Here is a 25,518-nt window from a genome sequence, read left to right on the forward strand (position 1 = left end):
TTCTGTTTATTATGACCCATGAGAAGTGTACAGTAAGAAGTTAATATGTTCATGCTTTATAAGATTATGATCTGCTAGAAGTCTAAGACAGAAGTTAATATGTTCATGCTTGATAAGATTATGATCTGCTAGAAGTCTAAGACAGAAGTTAATATGGTCCCGCTCGAAAGGTTTTAATTATTAGGGTTATATTTGAAACCACACACCTGTGTTGCTTAACAAGAGCACAGTTTCCTCCTTCACCTGGCTCCAAATTATAGATATACAAATATCCATCAGCTGAAGCTACCAGTACTCTTGGTATCTTCTGAATTCTATTGCAAAAATCATACTCTTTGTTATGTAGAACATAAAGAAATATATATCTGAGTTATACAAGTTAATTCCTTCTGTATTCAAAGTTGTACGAGTAATTTAACTTTCCTGACAAACAAGTATTTTTTCTCAACAAACATCTTTAGTAAAATCCATGAATCATCCATAGTTAGTGCATCAAAAGAATAAACCTTAGTAGTAAAATTAACCACTTACCAAATTTGAAAACATAAAACCAAAACGTGGTACATCTTTTTTTTTCAGTTACAAAACTTGGCCCATAACCTACACAGCTTTCACAAATTTCCCACAAATAATTGACGTATTACTTCTCTCAACACAACCGTAGCCTTCAATGATTATCTATGATGCAAAAATTAAATAAAATTTCTACATGCATATGTAAATAACTATGAAATTTTTCTTTGGCAACCCTCATATTTCTAGTTCCATGAGCTTGACTGAATAATAATCATGTCTTTAAAAACTGAAAGGTAACAATAGGAGCTAATTACATGTTTACCAATAAATTTTACATGGCTGTTGTTTGTTGAAAAATTAAAGTACAAATGTCTGTTTCTAAATAACAAGTACACAGTATATGTTAGAAAGACTTACAATGCCAAGGCACACACGTTTTTAAGGCCAGAGAAAGGGAGATGAACAGTAGCAAATGATCTTCCTTGGTTAAACATATCTGTCACTTGAGTTGGTAAATAGCTAGCAGACTGCATTAAGGCTTTTCCTACATACTCCATCCAACCTTGAGGTTCTTCAACATACCTTCTGTGAAAGAAAAACAAATAAAATCTATATTTCCAAACAGGAATCCAGCAGTAAAGAGCAACTGATGACAAAAATTGTGTTATTATATGTTATAATCCACCTGGAAGTAAGCATTTGTGAAGGCCACATGGAAAAACAACCTAAGTACTTGAATTTATCTTTACTGTTCTAACTTAATGTCATATTTGAATCAGATTGAAAAGATTCATGGGGTTTTAATGTTAGTGAAAAAATATGAATACGTTCTCTTTACATAAACTTTTTATTTAAAAATAATGATTAATTTCTTTTAAAAAAAATGTCAAATAAACATACTCTTACATCTAAAATCCTGGAATATATAGTTTAAATTTTCAATGATTACTGCCATACTGGTACAGATAATACATTTTCTTAAATGTAATAATACATTAAATGTCAATTAAAAAATTATTCAAATATTTCTTCTGAATATTGTGTAATCTCATTAATAAGTTGAAAATTTTTTGTTTAATCATTTAAGATAAACCTTCTGCAATAAATTACTTAAGCATACTAACATCACATATTGATTGTGTTCATCAAGTGACAAAGCATCACTAATCCTAATTTTTTATCACCTTTGTGTTAAAGGCCTGATGTTGTTTTCACTCTATCACAGTTGTTATGAAATCAAGTAATCAGAAACAATCTAATGCTATAGCAAACACAGACACACACACACACACATATATATATATATATATATATCTGTAATCAAGAATTAAAGTATTATAACAATATACTGTTTGTTATGACAATGTTTTTCTTTAGCTACATAAGAAAATGAATTTGTGGAAGACACTAAAGGCAATAATATATGTCAAAAAGAAATGAAATATAAGTATACATATAGAACAAGCATTTGTAGCAGTATGAAAATATGAAAGATTTATGTAGTGACCATTTACATAGCACTGGAATACTTTCTTATATAAAAACAGCAAAAGGAGCATTTGGTTTTGAATTTCACAGGTGAAAAAATTTTTCAAAATTATAAACTTTTTGTGCAACATTTCATTACGAAATTATTCTCTGAATCCATCCCATAAGGTGAAATATCACAGAGAGTGGAAAGGTTCCAATGGATTAACAAATAGGAACAGGAACCATGGAAAGAAGCCATGAATGCAATATAACATCATACATCATGAACAAGACAGAGGAGACAATCCAGATCAAAACAAAAATATAAAAGGGAAATGGAAGGAAGGGAAATATGGGCCAAAGTGATGTCACCTTCACGAGCCAATGACTTGTTAGAAATAAAGCTGTGATCCAGATACAGGAGAACATAGGTACGGTGATAAAGGACACATGATACGCTGAGAAAGGAAACATCTGACTGATGATGACCACAGGCAAGAAAAAAGTAAAAAATAGGTCTTGAGGGACAAATGGTACAGAGAACAAGTGGCTAAAGGTTTGAAATGAGATAGGGTATGGGCATGAAGAACTATAGTGAGGTCCCAATCAGGAAAGGACATAGTATCAGGAGGATGAAGGAGATCTAAGGAATGAAAAAAAAGGGAGAGAACAGGAGAGGAAAACACTAATGGAACTGGAGAAATGGAAGGTATTGGACAAGGTTGCTCTATATCTGACAGTGGTAGAAATGGAAAAACCACTCTCAGACAGCCAGGTAAATAAAATTCAGAGAAATGAGGAAAAGTAGGATGAGAAAGGAGGTAACCATTGCACAGAGACCACCAGCAAAAAACACACCATCTTCTCTGATACACCAGTAAGGAGGAAGGACGGACAGGATGGGAAAGAATGGAAGCTACCTGCATGGAGAGCCCAGACTGCCTTGCAATGGACCAGATAAATACCACATGTAAAACCAGAGTGTGGAGACACTGGGATTATACACTGGTGACTGAGGTTGTCAAAGAAGGGACGAGGATAGCAGAAGTTGTAACAGAGATGCTGACTGAAGGAGGGTAAGAATCAGAAACCAAGGTTGAGCAGGTCATAAAGGCTCAATGAGAAGAACCAGGTAGTAAGATGAAGGGGCGGAATGTAAAAGGGAAAGAGAAGAACCATATGATAGAGGTGACACAGACAAGATGTAACATACCTGTGACACCATATCTAGAAAGGCTGAAGACAGTCTACGGGTGTTGACAGGGGGACGAAGGGATTGCACAGCAAAGGAAGGAGGTTGAAAAAGGCTATCCAAATCATCATCATCTTGTCCACTTTCACCAGGAAAGAGAATAACTGGTTTGGGATTAGGTGACACTACATGTCACATAATGGAATCCAATTCACAATGTACTAAAACCAAGACCTACTCAGTTGAAAGTGTGGAGCCTGGAGCCTGAGAAACTGCAATTTAAGATTCAGTAGTAGTGTGAACTATTGCAGTAGTAGCAGTGATTTGAAATTAGGAATTCATAACTCAACTAACAGTAGATAACAAAAGTAACAACCAACAATAACTCAAGTTTAACTGCAGAAAAACAAAAAACTAGAAACAACAAAGTCGTGGAAAAAAATTTTTCTAAAAGCAAATTTTTAACACGTCTTCACATTATTATGTCAAATCATGATGTGAAGGTTGAGTTCTACAGTATAGAAGGAGCCAGCTGCATCAGGAGGGTATGTTGCACTCCTATTGGTGGAAGGTTGTCGCATGCTTGTTTGCATGCCACAGCATAGCTATACCACATTACACATGTGGGGTAGGTGGGAGTATCAAGGATAGTGGCGAGTGAAAACTTTTGCATATAGAGGGCAGCATTTAATGAGAAAAGCTATTATGTGAGAGTTAGTAAGGTATTGTATTGGAAGTTTCAGCTGACATGCATGCATTGCCAGCACTGGCTAACATATCCTTGGACACACACGTATCCAGTGGCAGTGAATGTGTTAAGCAAGGATAAACCCCAAGCTTTGAAAAATTATAAGAAAATTGTATTCTTTTAACCAGAAAAAGGTAATGGGGTTGTGAACTTTAAAGTAAATTACATCAACAAAGTGGAAAAAAAAGTAATATGGATAATTCTTTAGAAGTTAGGAGTCATGTAACAGCAACGAAGGAAGCCAAACTTATGAGATGCCTTTTAAAGTTAAAAAGAAAAAATGAAAAAGAGTACTATTATACAAGATATCAGAGTCTGAAATTAAAAGTAGCTGGCCTCATAGGTTAAAAACTGAAAATTATACAATGATTATCAATAAACATTGTAAGAAATATCGATTTCTTTTTCTATTTTGATCTGAATTTATTTTAGCTTGTTTTGCAAGCAAAACAAAGCCTTATACCTGAACCCTTAATAGTGTGGCATGCCATTTCATACTTATTACCAAGACTACCTTAAAATGAACATATCTAGTTTAAATTTGCTACAAGAAATTAAAATTAAAAAAAAAAACCTTCCTTTTTTTTCCAGATACCTTAAATAGGTAATCACATCCAGATGAGTTACCTCCAGAATTATTTGTAGCTTCATTTAGATACTGATGTAAGGAAGAAGAACCAGAGATCGTAGCTTATGCTCCTAGACTTAGTGATATCATACGCCTTTTCAAGATTACTCTATCCATTTTATTTAGTAATTAAAAATTTTTTTACTATGACATTCTAATATTTAAAAACCTGGTATAATTTGACATGTATACAACCATTTTTTTAACAAAAGTGAACAAAAAGAAAAAACAGTAGATTGCCACAATCTTATATGCAGTAATTTACTTGCAATTTTTCAAATATTGTAAGCTTAGATAACAGGAAAAGTACACCATATGTTTACTTGTTTTTATTATATCCTTATGTATTTAACATAAAATAACCAATTTATTTTTCATTCCTGAAACTTCTCTTTTTTACCACAAAGTTGTACTTACCTTTTTTTTTCTAGAGCAAGCTTTTTAAATTATTTTTCTATATTACTTAGTGAATCGCATTTACAAAGACTAAAAATACTTACATGTAAATGGCAATGTTTTATGCACAGTCACTCTTTTTGAAGGGAAGTGGAAAATATTCTGTATTAAACATACATAAGCTTTGAAATGGAAAGCAGAATACTTTAAAAAGCATCACAGAAGTCTTTCAACTTGAGATTTACAATTTTCACAGGTTCTCTATTAATGGCTAGATTACAGCTGCAGATTGTCTGGCTACATTAAAAATATTTTTTGCTAAAGAAATACATTTTTTTCAGTTAGGTACCAATAAATAATAATGATTACCAATAATTTTAGAACGCTAATAAAACTTGTAATTTTATTACCAAAAAGTGTTTTACGTATATATATATATATATTAGTTATGTCTTTGCACTTAAATTTAATGTTTGATACTTCTGTAACACTTTCTTATAAATTTGATTTAAAATAATGACTTAAATGTTAGCCAAATTTCAGTTATACTGCACATGCTTGCTTTTAATTTTTTTTTTTTCCTGGCCTGACATTAATAGCAAGTGTGCAAACAGCAGCCCTTATAATACTTCCATTAAGAGAACAATTATGAAAGCTTTAACTAAATGTTTTTGTCAGTTATGTTTATCCTAAAGCACCTTAGTCTATGCCCATTAAAAACAAGCTAATGAGATGAAAGATCATGCAAACATGAACCAGGAGCCTACAAACCTTCACTGGAACTTCCCTCACAGCCCCGTACAACAGCAGCATAGCTTGAAGCCCCTGTAGCCGAAGATAAGGCAATTTTATTAGCCCACACTATTAAGGGTATGCAGGTACCCAATCTGCTAAATTTTAATTTTGTTACGAGTTTCTTTACTTCCCATAAAAATTATACATTTTATTTGAAGATAATTGAATCAAAGAAACACATCAAAAACATGAACCAAAAAAAAACATTGTTACAGAAAGAAATAAGCTAGAGCTTGGAAGCCTAAATCAAAACATATGTAATTACTGAACAAATGCAGTAACAAGACAAAATGTAAAGAGCACAAAAAGCAAAAGAAATTGAAACAAAAGCAAGATATATATTTATAAAACAGGATACAAAAATTGTTTTATAACTTAATATTCACTTCTCTTGTGGCTATTGTACTTTTGTCTTTCTTTGTTATTGAGTGACAGATAAAGAATTTTAGTGTGAAATTCAAAGTACTACGTGAATGCTTCAGATACATTTTAGTTGACCAAAAGCAGTTAGACTTTAATTACAAAAGACCCCAGCTAGTGCTATATAAACAAATGCTCTGAATCAGACTGATAAATTATTTTTATATCTTTACAAAGGAACGTTGTTAAGATACAATAAATTTAACTGTATACCAAAAACTTCCTTCTCTTTTTCTGTTTAGCATAATACAACTCTGTAATTTAGCGGATAGTTTTGTATTAAACCTTCCAGAAAACAGACTTGAACTATAACAGTAAAGTTCTGATGATTCTACCCCTTCATGCAGGGTTTGCAAAATCATTGCAATGTATAAGGGGCTCATTCTTCGATAGCTCTTTCAAGCAGAGCTACGAAGTTTTTAATTTTAGAATTTTGCACAAAATTACACAAGGGTTATCTGTATATAACTCACTAGTTTTGAACTGAGAGTAAAGAGAAGAAAGCTAGTTAACAGCACAAAATGTCATCTCATGGGCTACTCTTGTCTGATTGAATAGTGGGAGTTGATCACCACTTTTGTAATGCACCTAAAATCTCAAAATACAGCACACGATTTTGTGGCAAAGGTTCACAGTATAGTTTCTACAGAAAATTATCTTAATAATACAGTAAATTTTGAAATTTCTCAATTCTGTAATTATAACATGGTTCTGTAGCAGTAACAGATTGTAAGGAAAATCTTCCACTTAGTGATTTCTTTTATGACAAGAAAACCAATTTTTATGATAGCATCAATTGTGGTTCTATGTGTTATTTAGGTTTTGAATTTGATTTTTTTTGTATTTTAAGGTTTTTTTTAAAATGGTGAAAATCGTTATGCTTAATAATTACAATGTTCAAGAATCTTCAGTTATAGTATGATCTTTCCAATAAAAAGCTAAGTATAACAATATAATAAGCATGCATGGAATATTATATTTGTTATCGTGACATACACTTTACCGTACCTGTCCATATAGGTTAGAAAATTGCTTGGCTCAAGAGCAACTTTACTACAGCAAGCGATAGAGCAGTTAGGTCATTATCTTATATAAAAATAAATCTTGTACAGTGTTTTCATTGGATTAATACGTACAGAAAGGCCCTATGGATAAATGTGTTATTATTTAAAAAAAACTTTAATGTGTGTGTATATATTATCAGTAATTTTCCATAAAGCATTGAGAACAACATTTAAGTCATATAACCAGTGTTTGAATTATTTTGTTAAGTATATATATTTGTTCAGAAACATAAATCAAATAAATATTATTATTAAAATTATGCACATTTATACATTTTGACGACTTTGATTTGACCTTTATATCATGACATCATGTCAGGTAACAAATATTTCTATATATGCCTAAACACTTTCATTTTCAACATTCCACACCTACTTCACAACAATAGGAATAATTAGGACTTTTGTTCTTACCCTGTACATACATACATACTATACTTGTGGAAAAGTCTGTTACATAGATATACGTGAAATGTCTAACCTGGTTTTTCCATTCTTCTGTTAGCAACCACTGGACTTTCTTTGACTTGTGCCAGTCCAGAAGCTTGATCACCTGATAAGTCGACATGTCCATCCAATCTATCCACAAAAATTCAAAAGACAGCTTAGGATTTCACTTGTAAGGTTTTATTGTAAGAACAATTTCCTTGAATTGATATATGTTCTTTTAAGAGTTCTGAACTGAAAAAGAAGTACAATATACAGCATTGGCTCTAGGTATTTAAGTTCACCTGCTAATTCTAAGCAATTCTAAATTTGGTGCATTCATAAATATATTAGCTTGAATATATAAGAACAATAATCTTATACGTTTGAAAAGTTATATTTGAGCATTAACTACTGGTAAGTACTCCACAGATTTACACTGAAAGAAATGTCAAACCAAACAAACTACTACAGTGTAAAATAAACACATATAATGAGTACTTAATTAATAAAGCCTCTACCTTCAGGAGTTTAAATCAAAAATAAATTACTATAGGTACATTACACATATAGATAATACATCTTTACATGTAGATTTTGGGCAATAAAGTTAGAAAAAAAAATGCCCTTTACTCTCCAGATAAAAGAAAAAAAAATATTTCAGGCAATGTTTTGTTCTTGCAGCTTTATTAATTCAGGTAGTACAAGAAGTAGCTTGTGAACAGCATCTTATGCATACATGGATTACTGGTAACATCAGAGGTGTCCAAGTGTGGTACAGCTGTCTTTAATGTTGAATTACTGACCAGAGAGCAGCCAGAAGCATTTGCAACCACAATGGATTCATCCAGATATAAAATAATGAGACAGACTATCACTTAAATGTACCCATGGCTGAAAATTCACAGCTTGTTCAACAGCATTGTTTTGAACCCATCCATACAGTCCCCACCAAGTCCTGCTTGTACACTGCTCATCAAATAATGCAGCATAATTTTACCACATTTATTTAAGTTGGAAAATTATTTCATACACAAATTACATACCATCAAATTTAAAATTTTATATGCAATGCTGTCTGTGCAGGCTAAATCTCTGAAATCATATAAATTAAAACAAGTAAGTTCGCCAGCTCATCAGATTGGGTTATTATTGCTTGTCTTCTGATTTCCAATGTCTTTTCGAGTCTCCATGTACACCATATTCTACCAAGATGTGTACGAGTCTCCATGTACACCACATTCTACCAAGATGTGTACGAGAGAATTTCACTGAACACCATATTCTACCAAGATGTGAATGAAAGTCTCCACGTACACCACATTCTACCAAGATGTGTATGAAAGTCTCAATGTACGCCACATTCTACCAAGATGTGTATGAGAGAGTTTCATTGAACACCATATTCTAACCAAGATGTATTTGGGAGTTTCACTGAACACCACCTTCTACCAAGATGAGTATAAAATTTTTAATAAATAACACATCCTACCAAGATGTACATTATATACTGTTATTAGAACACTATAGCCAGTTTAACTGAATACCACAGTTCTGTTCAAGGAATGCAACATTAACAATAATTTATCTTCAATAAAACTATATTGAACCACAGCGAAGTTGGCTCATTTTCTGCTTGATTTCAAAGTGAATTAAAAATGTGATATATGGTATAATTACTCAAAGTTTACATGTACAAGTTCAAATTTCTTGTTACACTATAAACACAATATTTCTTCTTAGGCAGGTGGAGTTTCACATTTATTCTACCAAACATACTCTGGCAGGTTAAATAAGCTTATTGTTGATGTTAAAAACTAAAGTTGCTCAATACTTGAAAATAAAATTATTTTTCACAGACTAACGAAAGACAAAATGTCATGTTTTTTGAGTTTCTATTTTGTTTTCAACAAATTCATGTTTTTTGCTAACCTGCTTTCCAAACAGTCACTGTTTAACCTGTAAAATATTATTCTACTATTCCTCAGTTTTTACTACAGGTCATTTTAACACAAGTCCCAACAGGGAAAGTCAGACAAAACATAAAAATAACAAGCTAAATAATGATACCCAATTCATGTAATATAGCAGTGAAAGGAGTAGCCTATTATGTATTCTGGATAATTAGGTGTTTAGTCTGAAAAGACAAGCCAATCCTAAGACAATAAAAGGGAAAAAGTCAATAAACTTATACTCTCCATACAATGATCGAAATTAAAGTAGCAGCTCGTGGTCCTACAAGATAGCTCGTTCTGAGTGAATAAAAAATAACCAAGTTCTGGATCTTCCCAAAACAAAAACAAGATCCAAACAAATTAGCTTTGGTATCAGGGACTAAGAAACATTATAAATTAAACAAGGCTACAATTACTAAAATTCAATAATTTTTTTTACAAAAGAACAATGGAATATCTATTTAGGACAGTACAGAATCAAACCAGAAACAACAGAATGACATTAAAAAATCCAGGAAGTTTCAAATTTATTTTATTAACTGATGCAAAATATTTATTGTGCTTAACATTTTCAGGTAATGTATCAAGAACATCAATGGTATATAAATTATTCTTCCATTAAACAGATAGTGTTAGAAAGTATGCAATAAACCACTACAGTTTAGGGTAGAACTTCACTTTAGAATCTTGAATTGGTGACTTACTGAACTTAAAAAGTATCTTTGTGAACCTTTTTCTTCTTAAGTTATTTTTTGAATTATTAAATATACAGTGAATTATTAACTGACACAACTTTACTGTAAGTAATTGGTGTAATTTTAAGGTAATTAATGGCTTTTAATATGATGCTTTTATGAAATTAATTGCTCAACCAAAATGAATTTTATTTCAATTACACCCCATTAGTATAAGATGTAGATTTGAACCTTAAGGTGTGCTCCTACTAAATGTTCCTCATGTGAACACATGAAACTGTCTTATTTGTATCTTGGGAACCATTTCTCTATCAGGATTAAAAAAAACTTCTTTTGTTTAATGTTTTCTTCTACCTTTTTATGGTCAGTCATTCACTGTGACCTAATTTTATATCCACACCCCATTTTCTTTCCATCTTTAACCAGTAGTTTGTAACTGTAAAAAGGAAATTGTTTTCTTTTCTTTCTCTTATTTGGAATTACCTTAAAGTACTTTCACACATTCACTCACGTTTAATTTTTAAGTTATTACGTAGCATTTATCCGTGTTTTACTGTATTGTTTGTTTTGTTTACATAACATTTTTTTTTTACGATTAACATAATTAACATATCTTTATTCTGTTACTGTCATTCAAGTTGGTTTTTCATTATATTTTAATGACAATCTTAGGCACTACCTCATGAAAGGCCTTGGCCAGAAATAGTTACTATTTCAAAATAAGTTTTTTTGATGAGTGATAAATTTTCCAAATTTATTGTGTTTAAATTTCTCTGATTTAAAATAACAACAAACGTCAGAAAAAGTTGTCACTGATGCTAAATAATTTAATGTTTGAATTTAAAAAATTTCAACAAATCATTCATGCAGATAGTATTACTAATAGTGTGCATGGTTTTGACATTTATTTAGATTTACTCAGATGGTACATAAAGACTTGGAAGTAATTTTTAATAAACTTGAATATAATATTTAAACAGATTTAGGTATAGTCATTTGAAAAAAGCAAGAATGTGGATAATTTAAACAAGCAACTTATTACGAAATCAAATATAGTGAGATTTTATGAATTTTGTAAATGACTTCTCTTTCTTGAAAGCAATTAATTAACAGATAACCAAATAACAAATTTTATAAAAAAAAAATACCAGAAACGTATCATCCAATAAAGAAATTGAGAAATTACATGTATATTCAAGTATTCTGCACATCATCTGTCATTTGAGAAATTAGGTAAAAATGATCGCCAAAAGAAATCTCAATTTGTTTCTGCTGTTGTTATTCATAAAGGTCAAAACACATGAAAACAATGCATTTAAATCAATTATTACAACTAAGATCTCAACCCTGGCTAAGAAAAAATAACATTTAGCTTTTCTTCTATAGTTGATTCTTTATAACTTCTATGTTCTGTTTTGTAAAAATCATAAATCTTTTATGACTCCTTTGAAAATTACCTTTCTGAACAGCCATATAAATAAATCGTACAGACATGTAGAATAAAAGCAAGAATGAAATAAAACTAACGCTACAGAAATTAAAATGAAACAAATATTCCTTTTTACATAAATATGAAGAAAGTATTCATGTAATTATAAAGTTATATTAAACTTACCAAAGACACTGTGAGATGTGTAGTTTCAACAGAACCCACATTAAGTACATCAAAGACCTTTTCTGTGAGGTTTACTTCAACTACACTGTACAAGTGTACAAAACTTTTCAATGGAGATGTAATTTCATTACATTATAAAGCAATTCACTTGGAACTTCTCTGTTCAGTTCCACAACATAGGAAAATGAGTATTTATATATTAACAAATCTCTTGGAAAATAAAACACCCATTAATTTTACAGTAACTCATAAAAGACCATTTTTTTAAGCAATATAATTCCGCTATTCCTTATGAACAAACTTTCTTTGAGAAATACAATTATACTCTTTACTTGAGAGATGTAATTTCGCAACATTGTAATCTATCTATAAATATGTTAAAAACCTTTCCTTTAAGATGAAGTTGCATTACAGTGCTATATTAACTAACTTGAACCTTCTTTTGAATGCTTAAATGCCATGAAACTGTACATTAAGTGTAACTCACACACTCTGAGAACTTAAATTTATCCAGTGTACAGTAATTCATCATGTACATTTTTAGAGCTTTATCCTATTACAATATACAAAATACTTACTCATCAGGATGCAATTCCAACCACAAAATTTTCTCTAAAACTTTCATTTTACCAAACTATATTTATCAAAAACATTTTTCTCAGAATGCATTACCATTAACTGAACAGCCATTCATCAAAAACTTTTCACTGAAATATAAAATGTTATTATATTTCACAGTAACTTAGTATAAATGGTTATTTGACACCAACAGTAATTCTACCAAAAACCCAAATAATAACATATGACATTAACAGTAAAACAAGTATCACTTGCAAAAAAAATAATTAAATTATATTTCTTAGTACATCTGACTCATCTTGTACTGGCTTTTCATATAACTATGAAAATATTCTTCAGAAGTACAACTCTATAGATATATATATATATTCTCTTGTAGAAGAATTTCTGAAAATCCATAAGCTCAGAAATGAAAGATACAAGTCATACTTCGAAATAAAAAAAAACATCACATTCACAACTTTTGTTTGGTCACATTCTTTGGTTAAATGAAAGATCAGTAAAACATATTAAATATTCAAAGATTGCAATTTGTTTAGTATTCCTTTTTTGTTATTATTTAAAAGCTGAATTAAAAGATTTCTTACGGTCTATATAACATTTTGTATATACTCTTACAACTATGAAGTTAAATAAAAACATCTGCTATAACATAGAAAAGAAATATTACAAAAACAATTCATTCAAACACAGTTCTGCATTAATTCACAACAACTGAATAAATTTCATAAGAATAAAGTAGATAAAACCTTAAGACAGATTTGAACAGATAGTTGCTTCTTTTTTGATAAAGATGTGCTAAAAACTGATATGTTTTGCTTAATTATATTTTCATTCAATGTTCTAAAGTTTCTGTGAGGACTAATGTTTATTAACTTCACCACAAGGGATATATTCAAAGCTTTGTAACAAATATGTTGTTAAAATTTTACAAAATATATTCATACAAAACAAGCAGTATGATTTTAATTATTTGTGACATTATACATGTATGTACAAAGAAAATTATTGTTTACAATTACATGTACAAGTATTACATATGACACAATGTACGATTTCAACATACCATAAAGTTGGTTTTATCAAATAAAAATAATGCGTAGTACTTCCCATTCTAGCAGCAGCAAGTGAGAATTTAAAGCAATAAAAACGGTGACTTTTTTATGACAAATTTTATATCAGAAGTACAAAGTTCCTTGTGGGAGTTTCAGAAATCTTGATCTGGTTTTCTATAAATCTGCAAAACCCATAAGTTAGAAGATCATGTCATATTGGTTCAACTATATAATATGGACAAGAATAACTAAGGAAAATACAAAAATGCATTTTTAATTTGTTAAGAATCATTAATGTATTATTTTAAGTATTAAACATACCAACCAGTTGGGTTTAAAGATGATAAAATGTAAAAGACTGATCTTTTTGTAAAGATATTTATCTATTCTGGAGTTAGGAGAAAAGTAGCTTACCAATCAGACTTGTGTGTGATGGGTGGAAATTCATTTTCATCTTCAAGAAAAATTCCAGAATGAGGTGGAGATTCCATACTGGATCTCAGCTCCTGATGATGATCTGCAAACACACTGTGTTTAATGTTGCAGAATACCAAAAGGAACAGCATTTGTAACAGTAATGTGTAATATTTTAACAGTTGCACAAACATTGTTTATATCTGACAACTTCCAGTACTTCACAAGTCTTGGCAAATATAAACATAATCATTAGTAAACTGAAGCAAGCACCTCCTGAATTTTTGGACATCTTAATCACATGTGTATGGCTGCATCAAAGTGCACATGTCAGAAACTTTTACAGTTACATTTAAAATTTAAGTAAATGACTCTTATCAATGTATGTCAAAAATCTTAGTAGGAAAATGTAACTTATAATTCAAAATTTAACAAGTTTTAATTTTTTAATTTCAAAGGTAAATATTTAAATAAATTTTTATCTTCCCTTTAATGTATCACATGACACTTTCTCTCAGAATTGCCCACTGCCTATATGGTCTTCTGTGTTTGACATAAATGATACATTTATAGAATAGGTAATGCCAAAAGGTTATGTAAATTTTTATTGTCCAATCTCTTCACGTTACTGAAATATAATTCAGAAAGTCAAACCCTCCCATGATATACTGTCACTCAAAAATAATGTCAATACTTCTTTCTGACATTTTAATATACTGCTTTCCATTAATTTGGCATACAGTTTCATTATAGCTATTGCTAATGTCATCTTGACCAGGTAGATGAATTATTCTAACCCACTTGTACCTTAATTAGAAAGCCAGTAAAATTATAACAGTTTTAGGCAATTATATTTTTTGTGTTAATATTTTAATCTTAATTTCATGTTTGAAATAAATAAAACTCATTTTATGTATTACTACTATCATTACCAAAAAATAGGGTAAAGTAAGTTCATCCAGGGACTGAAAGCAAAGAAGTACAAGATCCACAGATAAGTACAAAAGTTGTTTTTTTATGTATACCTTTCAATTATTATTGTAAAAAGTAACTCAAATTCAAAAGTTAGGAGATTGTTAGGTTAGATAAAAATAATATAAAAACAACAACAACAAAAACTCTGTAGCATGAGAGCATCACGTTGTAATTTGACTATCATGCTGGGAGCTCAATAGAGTTTACATAGAGCTTCCCTGCTGTGATACTTTACTTTGGCACTAATCTAAGTGGCAATAAATTTAAATGTCCAGGAGACTGTATTAGCATTGGCTGAAAGAGTAAATAGTGGGTAACTATCTGTAACAACATAGTCATTCTAGAAAGAAAAAAAGTGTAATTTAATTTCATATATTTTTGTGGTGATTACAAAGTTGGTCAATTGGACCAAGCCTATATGCAGTGTTTAATAGAAAAAATAAAATATAAAGTTTCCTAAAAAATTTTTTGATAATCACTTATGAGGTTTTTATAGGTTATGCGAATGAAATATAAAAACTGTAAGATTTCTTTGTTTACAAAGACTTTTCACATTTACTAAAAGCTTGCCAAATTTTGTGAAGATATACCTAATAAATTTGGTATCTTACTATAATGATGTTTGTGTGTGTGTGTGTTTTAGTATCCATCACCCAGAGTTTACTAGCTCAATTACCATAATTTTTGGTACGATAACTGGAAACTGTCTGATGGTGTACATGGGTTATTTTTTAGGACTTTTGATAAGAAGGGGAATAAAAACATCCTGAAATAAGGCACATTACTACTTATTTTTTCAGAACCTTGGCTTTTAATTTAAAAGACACTTAATCAGTTAAGTGAGTCAATTATTACCTTTCACAAAACAGGGTATGCAATTAGCATATAATGAGGTGATTAGGGATTTAATAACAAAAGAAAGCAAAGAAGGAGAACATTATACAGCCTGTCCTTTATACAATTTTTGCTTTCTTAACAGTTTCACGGCAAGGTGATTTCCCTAATTATGTGATAGAAATGTAAAGCCTCATTGTAAACTCTGTCTTAGATAATTTTGCCGTTTTTCAGAAGAATTATGAATATTTCACAATATCACAATAGTAAAAAAGGGACATCAGATAAAATAATCCCTACTGTGGATGATAATAGTTCAAGGATTGTGGTGGGAAGCCTACAATGTGCTTGGAGTGTTTCAATGACAAATATAAATGACAGTTAGAATGAATTGAAATATTCAATTTCTTTTTTCCCCCCATTTTTATAAAACTTTCTAAAGAAAAACAATGTCTAATTAGTTTTTGCTCCACTTAGTCAATATGAAAATTTTATTTCCATTTCATTTCTATCCTTATTTCATTACAGTTTTTTTATTTATGAAAGAAGTCTCCGTTAGTTATTTTTTTATTTTATTTACTCAATGAAAAATTTAGTGCCAGTCTCTAGATGTAATTTTAAAATAAAAAGTGATTTAATCATGTAAATTTGTTTTATTTCAGTTGCTCTTTCAACATGGCATACGTGCTCCACCAGTGGTACATGATGGAAGGAATGGCTTTATTATACCCATCTGTACATACAAGACTTTGGGGATATGAGGTGCAGTTATAACTTATGGGTGCTGTGTACCACAGGTGGCTCACAACATCCAAAAGAAAACATGCAAATATACCACCAGTGGTGCACAATGTCATGAACGTGTTAATGGGTACTCTCAGCTAGTTATAGTAAACACTACTATGTACAGTTTCACAAAAATGGGGGTTGGTCCAATGTACCAACACAGTACATGTACAATTAAAGAAAACACAGTACGTTTTAAGAATTTAACTGATACAGGTAATATGCTGAAGCATAAATCACATTACATGTAAAGCTAATAAAACATTTATTAGAGTTGTGCCTGAGCATACTATTATGACAGCATTTTTGTTTGAAATACCTAGCTTTATACAGTTTTTATACAGCAGGAATAGTGACATCTATGACTAGTCATTACTATGAAGACCAATCTTTCGGTATGATCAAGGACACATGCTAAATTATTTTTTATACCAGTCATCCAATATTTGAATAAATAATCTAGTAACATTCACAATCAAAGAAATATTTTATTATTATGTGATTCTAACATTCCTTACCATATGCAACATCTGTAAATCAACTGATTGAGCTACTTTTATATTTATTTTCTTTGCTTAGACACACAAAAATTAATGGTTTCTTATTTGTTACTTTTAAGTTATTTGCCTCTAAATTGTTTGACTTACTAGGTGCAATTTTGATATCCTACTGTGTTTACATAATAAATATTATTTATATATTTTTGAGAAACTGCCCAAAATTTCCAGAAAGCTTGAGATATCAGAAGGTAGAGACAAATATTTTTAAGATGCAAAGTAGGACATTAAGCTGTCCATGTAGATTATGAATTTGATCATATAAGTACTAAAAACGATCACTTCAGTAGAGTGAAATGCTTCTCTGTACTGTAACCAGAAAGCTTATAAGACAAATATTATACATCTGGACTTCAAACTATAAGGAGGACTGAGATTAAATGGATAGACTTAAGTCTGATTTTCAAGGTATATAAACAGCCCATATAGAATATGGCTGCTGATAAACAAGTTTCTCTGAAATAATGCTTGTCCAACCTGCCTATTTTTAAATACTTAAATTCAAAATACAGACTTGGCTGTGGTTGCCTGTAATGTATGATTAAGTTCTCATATCAAAAACTGAAAACAATTAATAAAAATCACTGAATAAGGTTAGTTTAATATGAGGAAGTCTATAACGTTAACTACAGAATAATACAAACTATGAAAAAGTGAATTAGTGTTTACTCTAATTGCTGATAATATTTCAGGATTATGTTTTTGGCCAATACATGGACATTTGAGTATTTTGGAATGCCACAATCAAATGTTGATTGAGTGTTTTTCAAGACTTAATTTTGGTAGGGTATGTCTGAAAGCTCGATAGGTGCATACATTTAAATCAACTAATTATCTTAAACAAAATAATAATACACATATGAATTGTTTGACTTATGAGGTAAAACTTTAATTTCCTACTGTGCTTCCATAATAAATGGTACTTATATATATATATATATTTAGGAAACTGTCCTAAATAAATACATTTTCTCAAATCTATAAATAGACAATATAAGAAGTTTAAAATTGTATTATAAACTTGCTTTGTATCTCGTAACTTACTCTAGATTATAGTAATACAGACTCACATCTTTGAAGATATAACTAAGAAACAACGACATAGATGTTAAAAAGATAGAGTTCAAGTACATACTATGTTACTCATGCTCCACGTATTCTGAAATCATATATAATCCAGGCTTCACTGATAAAGAAAAGTGTCACAAAATTATGTGACTAAAACAGCTAAGAAATATGGTATAAAAATTATTCATTAAACACACGTAATCACTATGTAAAGTTAACATTTTCCTCTACCGAAAATGTAATTCTGATAATACATCCCCCTTCTCACCCTATAACTTTATCCTGATGAAAATTTATCTTCTCTGCCTATTTAAGCATTGGTATGAACATTACCTCGTTTGCTCCTGCCATTATACCTACCATATTGCCCAAAATAAGTTAAATCTTGTGATTCTCTCTCCTCACCTACATCAATTTACTCCCTATTCAAGATCCGTATATAAGCTCCCCGTTATTACTTCCTATTCACTTTTGGAGAAGATCCAATTAGCATTGAAACTTGTCATTTCATGGGGAGGAAGGGCGGAGAGTCTGAAAGGAGGTAAGTATCAATGAAAATACATTTTTCAGTAAAGAAAATATTAGCTTCCGAAAAACACCTCCTCTCTCACTATAGCTGAAATCCCACATTGACAAGGTAGATGGATTAGTGAGGGCAAGAGCCACACAGAAAGCATTTGCGTAGAAAAGAGGTATTAGAAAATTAGATATAGTAATAGCACAATAGTGGGATCCACACTACTTCTTAAACAGGTATGCTCTTTGTCTGGACAACATGAAATATAATTCCTAGGTGGTAAAGGCCTACCGGCCACAGAGTAAAAATCCTAGCATCATTAGAAGAACATATATTTGTTGTCTCATCCTTGGAATTACAGGGTTGTTGACCCAATTCTACATCTAAACCGTAGTGGTTAGGGCATGAGGATCACTGTGGATTTAGTTTTGTTTAGTAATGTGGTATTATTGGAACAAAACCTGAAGGTTACAGAATGTTGCACGTCAAACCACCGGAATTACGAAGAGAAGACAAGCAACACAAAAGTAGACAAACCCTCGCCCCAGCCTGAAGAAATGCAAATTGCAACAAACCAAACTTGAAATTACGAGACCTTTCATGCCTCACTCAACCTGAAAAACAAAATACTCGGCCTGGGATTATGGACTAATCTGAGAAGCAAGGTAACACTTCCCTTCCTGTCCCCAGCATTACGAGGAGTATGTGGAACAAACAAAGTCCAACCAAGGGCCCAGGAAGTGATGCTTTGTGTGTAGAATTATGAGGAGTTCAGAACCCTCTTCCACAATCACCAAAATGAAGAGAATGACCAAAACAAAGGGCCATGCTCAACTCACCTGGACAGTGAAGAGCAATCTCTGAACTGGAATTATGAGAAGACTTCTGTACAGGCTGCACATGCTCCCATCATACATCTAGGAAAATTATCCAGGGTTATTGGTAGGAGGGCACCCACTTTTGCCCTCTTCTCCTTGAGTGGAATAATGAGTTCAGGCATCACTCAGGAGGAATAGACCTCTGTCCACCACTCAAGTGAATGGAAACTGGGAATGGTAAAGACTCACACACTTCACTACGAGAAATGGTGTGGGGATGGATACGTTGGAAAGTCAAGAGGAATGATGCTCCAGAGACAGTGCAGTAGGTGAACCATGTTCCCTATTTTGAAAAAACGAACTGACCCCAATTAATTCAATCTAGGGGTCATCAGGGATGGGCAAAATCCCCTTAAGCTTTATTCATGATGATCCATGAGTGGTAGTCCAATAGTGTATTAGTCTTTGTGTTATAATTGTTTACCACCTGGAAAGTGCACAAGGTGGTCTTATGGAACACCACATCTCAACAGAGCTCGTTGCTACCAGGACATTTTTTTATCAGTCGATTGGTAGCTAGTGCAGATTTGGAAGAAAGCATACCTGACCAGGCAACACCCGTCACCGAGTGGGATCCAAATGAAAATGCCAAAGGGTTTTTGAAAAAGAAGAGAAATAAACACAAAATATTATTACTGAAATCACTTTAAAAAACTATTACTTCAAAATTTCATTTTTGTTATTTTGTAACATAAAGAAAATAGACAAAAAACTCCAGACCCAAGAAGATAGGTCTTAAATAAGGGGGGAGAGTAATCTAAATCATAGTTACAACTAGAGCCATTCAACACTGAAGAGAAACATGCAGCAAGCACGTAAAACAGTCATCATAAATTTCTACCTTCAAGAAAAGTGAATAGGAAGTAATACCATTAGCTTATATACGGATCTCAGATAAGGGCACATTGATGTAGGTGGAGAGAATCATAAGATTTAACTTGCTTTGGGCAATACAGTGGGGTATAAAAGGATGGAGCAAGTGAAGTAAGGTTCGTACTAACGCTTAGATGGTCAGAGAAGAGAAACGTTTCTCGAGATAAAGTTAGTGTGAGAGCAGGCAAGTGTTTTTTGGAACATTTATTTAACAATAAATGTAATTTCTGCTAGTACAAGTATTCAAAAAATATATTCATATTGAATATTCCATTATACTGTTTAGTAACTAACAGGTGGGAAACTATGTAAAGTGACATATTGCCACTACTACAAAAGACTAGAGCTATATGAAGCTGACAAAATAAAATCAAATGAATAAATAGAATTTTATGGAAAAAAAAAATTAGTATTGTATCTTCATTATCAGAGAGAGAGAGAAAAAAAAGAGTAATTCAGCTAAGGTTAACATTGTTATTTCTCAACAACTTGCTTGTATCCTTTCTTTTCCACAAAAAAAAAGTGTGAACAACAATTTAATTATAAACTGATGCATGTTGAATAATGATACTTTAGGAAAAAAACATTATCTAATCACGTTGTCTCTCCATTATGAAAAAAAAAGAAAAAAAAATTAATTCAGTTAATGTTAGCATTTGCTTATATTATTTTCTTTATGCACACAAAAGTGTGATCAACAATTTAGTCATAACAGACGCATGTTGAATACATGTTCTCTAAGAAAATAGAAAAGTCAGAGCATCTAGGTAGAATTTGACAATTTATCCAACACTGTACATCTAGAGAGAGGAAGTTTATTGTGTGTGTGTGTGTGTGTATAACCACCTTTAGAAAACATTAAAATATCTGTAGTTTAATTTTATTTCATTTTTAAAAAGAACTTTCGAAAAAAAATTCCAATCAGAATATCCATACATCTATTAAAGCTTTAGAAAATGAATATATTATAAAAATTTCACATGGATGTTGAGATCAACCAACTTGAATTAAGGATTTACATATTTTGAAATTAATAATATTATCTCTAAATGGACTATAAATGTCTAAAACACAGAAGCTTTTCATGAAATTGACTGGGAACTGTAAAATAGAGCCTTGCTAAGTATTAGATGGTAGGCAAATTGTATAAAAGCTTATTGTTTGTGAATTTTCTAAATTAGATTGGTGAATCATAACAGTATTTCCATTACTTCACAAAGTATTCTTTCAACCTTATTATTTCCATGCAATGCACCAATTTTCACATTAGCTCATGAAGCAGTATAGCATACTAAACAGTATCCACAAAGAAGTGATTCCATAATGTATTGTTTTTTAAAGTACAGAGAGCTCCATGCTTAAAATATGCAGCAGAAAAGTATCTCTTACTTGTAATTATACATTCAAAACAAAATTTCCACTAATCTTAATCATGTTACATAAAAGATTAGTTGGTAACATTTCACAATACATTCATTAAGTATGGGCATTGTACTTACACTTTGTTGGTTCGTATATCAAATATTCATGAATTGTGCAAGATTCTGCTTTACATTGTAACATATGCATTGTTGTTGTTGTTATAACATGTTTTCAGGTCATATATTAATGTAACTAAACTGTTTTTAAACAAGTTTTTTTATCACTTGTACTAACACTGTTCCTCTATAAGGTTATCTTTATAGAGCAGTGTAATAAGATGCTGAATAAAAGAAACATTCTGAGCACAGTTATGGACTAATAAATTCATATTATTTTAATGTGCCTCATAAACAAAATCAACAATATGACATAATAGAAAATTAATGCAAAATTACAATATTCATCCTTTCAATGGTTTATGGAAAATTCAAGATATGTGCACTTTATCTTTACTTGACACACTTGATATACAATATATTGCTGAACTATTAAGCTTACAAACAACAATTTTCTTATGTGCCTCATTGGATACTCATAGCTTACAATAAAACTGTATTATAATAAAGGTAAAAAGTCCGTACTGTTATGTAATTGTAAGATAAATAATGAAAATCATATCATACTTTCAATATTTTTTTTTATTAGCTTTTAGGTAACTGCTCCATGTAAAAATCATGTTGTGTCATTAAAAAAATTATACTTCAGTAACTCTTATTTTCATCAGTAATATTTTGTAGGTTTAGAAGCTCTTACAACAATTGTCTAAGTGTGAAATTTGGAAAAGTGGGTGCACAATTTTTGAACAGGTTAAAACTCAAATCGCTTTGTGTACTTTTGGGATGTTACAAAATTTTATACCTAGAAAAAAAAGTAATTTAAGAAATTTACTGCTGCCTCAAAAATAAATACCCATGCCAGGTGCCACTGTTTTTTTTTTTGTTAGGACTATTTTAAAAATACAAAATAATATCAGCTAAAGTACCTATGGGCATATATGCTTATTCAACTAAAATCTGTACCATAACACACATGGGCATCATTGGCAATGTTGGTAAAATCTTTAAATGAGTGCCACATGATGCACATGTGAGTCATGGTTTTTGGGTATGTTTTGAATATACAAGAAGAGTTAACTTATAGTCATGGAAATATCACATTTGAATATGTCACATGTGAAGCAACAACCACAAAGAAACATTTAGCTTGTCAACAGTAATATCCTTCCATTGTGTAATGTGTGAATTTTTAACCTTGGAGTTCAAGTAAATTGTAACTGGTTGATGAATCATCACTCCACATGCATACCAGCATCAGCAGGCCTGCTACCATCACTAATCTAGCAATAATATTAGGTTTAATGTCTTCATTTTTAACTAATGATTCATTCAATACACTGAAGAAATTTCACACCTTATTATCAATGTCATTCCTTCAGTTGGAAAATACTTATTCTCACTTTCTGAAAAAGATGAACTATCCAAATTGTCTAATAAATCCAATAATTCTTCACCATCAAAGTTTCTGTGGGGCTTTGAAATCTTCTTTCTTAGCACAGATTTTGAAGAAGCACTATTTTTTTCCATTTTATAAAAGCCAACCAGAAAAGATATATATATAAATTTAAAAAATTTATAACCAAGCAAAATTTCTACAAGAGGAGACCCTCAACTGAGTGCCGTCACAGCAGAACTGACTTGTCAAGCATGCGGACTACAATAAAATGCATTTGCCTCACTGTTATAATTTTTCTAAATTGAAAATGTATTTCCAATATATACTCACCTCCACTATTTTCTCATCCAATGTTGCCCTTCATATGTGCAAAATATTTTGCTTGCCGCTAGCCTTGATACTCCCACCTACCACATGTTTAACACATTTGCATTGTAGCATGCGACAACCCTCCACCAATAGGAATATGACACACCCTCCTGGTGCAGCTGGCTCCCTCTAGAATGTAGAACACAATCTTCACTTTGAGATTATGCAAAAAAGAAGCACCAGAAGTAGGGAGGTAGGGCGGGAAGTGTGAGAGGAGGTATTTATCGGATATACATCTTTATGTAAAGGAACACATCCATGAGAGACCACATCACACATGAACTACGTATATTCTTTGCCCATTGTGAAAATATGTGTCACTAAATTGGGTGGAAAAGGAGCATATTCATAAGCAAGTTCATGTGCCAACTGATGTAGAGTGGCTAGGGAGGTTAGACCATAATTGGTGTGCCAACTCCAGTCCATCAGGTATTTGTCTTCCAGTCTGTAGTAAGACGAAGGTCCCAACTGTTTTCACCTCACACTTAGGAGGTAGAAGGGAAAACAATTTCCATTTCAACCATCCAAGCAGGGCACATGTTTGCAGATCCAGTACACATCCAACACAAAGTGAACCCAGACATCAACAACTGAGCAACGGCAGGAAGGAGGAATGCAATGTGGTAGTTCACTCAATTCCAAAACCAGGCAGCATTGGGAATTTATCATCCAGTCTGCAGTAGAATGAGGGCTCCCTACCAGCCACATGTGTGAGGACTTATACTGGCTGGTCCAACTCTAATACAAACTAGACCACCCAGGAACTGACATCCAGGTGGCAGTATGATGAGGGGTGAACTGCATTTTGGTGAATCATTTCCAGTCCACAACCAAGCAGCATTGGGTATGGTACATCTGATCCATGGTAGGAGTAGGATACACCATCTATATTGACAGAAAACTACCACCCTACTCTCAATTGGCTAGGAAATATTAAGTGGCAAGGACTCCCTTACTCCACTTGAAGAGGGGGGGGACAATCTGGTGGAGAGTCTGGAGGAATGCAACACTGGAGAAAGTGCAATGGGTGACCACTAAATCCTATTTTGAAAAGCAGGCTAGTCTCAATTTATTCAACCAGGATTTGAGGGATGGGCAGTTGTCCTAACACTGCTTTACTCATGATAGTCCAAAAGTTGGTACGGTCTTGGATGAACACAGTTATGACACAAAACACTGCGAGGATGAACCCACTAGCATTCTTGTGGAACACTGTCTCAACAGTGGATGTTATAGACCTGAACAACCATACAGTGTGGATTTATGGGTTAGTATACCTGGACAGGCACCACTTGCCACAGAGAGGGATCTAAAAAACATGTATATTAATGATCCTGAAAGAATAATAAAGAAATATAAACATGCTCACTCAGAGTCGACCCAGGTGTGGAGAATGGCAACAGACAATATTTGGCATCCAGATGAGGAGGAGAAAGCCACATGATGAAGGTAATGGGAGATGAATGTATTAGGTGTGGTCCACAAGCTAGTATGAATGATTTCCTTCAATCGATGATGGAAATGGGCAGCCAGGAAAAGGGAGAGGATGCTGGATCTGACAAGAGGACACTTAGACATTCTACCAAGATGTGTAGGATGTACATTGAGACTTTCATACACATCTTGGTAGAATGTGGACACCACATTCTACCAAGATGTGTATGAAAGTCTCAATGTACACAGTGAAACTTTCATACACATCTTGGTAGAATGTGGTGTACATTGAGACTTTCATACACATCTTGGTAGAATGTGGTGTTTATCGAAACTTTCATACACATCTTGGTAGAATGTGGTGTACATTGAGACTTTCATACAC

General features: G+C 31.9%; 1 protein-coding gene and 1 long non-coding RNA gene across 2 annotated transcripts in view; both read right to left on the reverse strand.

The window, feature by feature from the left end:
- Positions 1-148: 148 nt before the first annotated feature.
- Positions 149-25,518, reverse strand: part of LOC106457884 (WD repeat domain phosphoinositide-interacting protein 2-like) — a 64,260-nt gene continuing 38,890 nt past the window's right edge. The window contains exons 8-9 of the mRNA XM_022383951.1: positions 934-1,101; positions 149-314 (exon numbers count right to left, since the gene is read on the reverse strand). Coding sequence (XP_022239659.1) covers positions 149-314; positions 934-1,101 — 334 coding nt within the window. The remainder of the gene's footprint in view (positions 315-933; positions 1,102-25,518) is intronic.
- On the reverse strand, positions 10,126-15,329 carry LOC111085434. The gene is made up of 2 exons (XR_002610265.1): positions 13,969-15,329; positions 10,126-13,736 (listed from the first exon to the last, which is right to left on the reverse strand). It is a non-coding gene; the product is annotated as an uncharacterized LOC111085434 (long non-coding RNA).

Source organism: Limulus polyphemus, unplaced genomic scaffold, assembly GCF_000517525.1.
Source record: "Limulus polyphemus unplaced genomic scaffold, Limulus_polyphemus-2.1.2 Scaffold386, whole genome shotgun sequence".
Taxonomy (NCBI): Eukaryota; Metazoa; Arthropoda; class Merostomata; order Xiphosura; family Limulidae; genus Limulus; species Limulus polyphemus.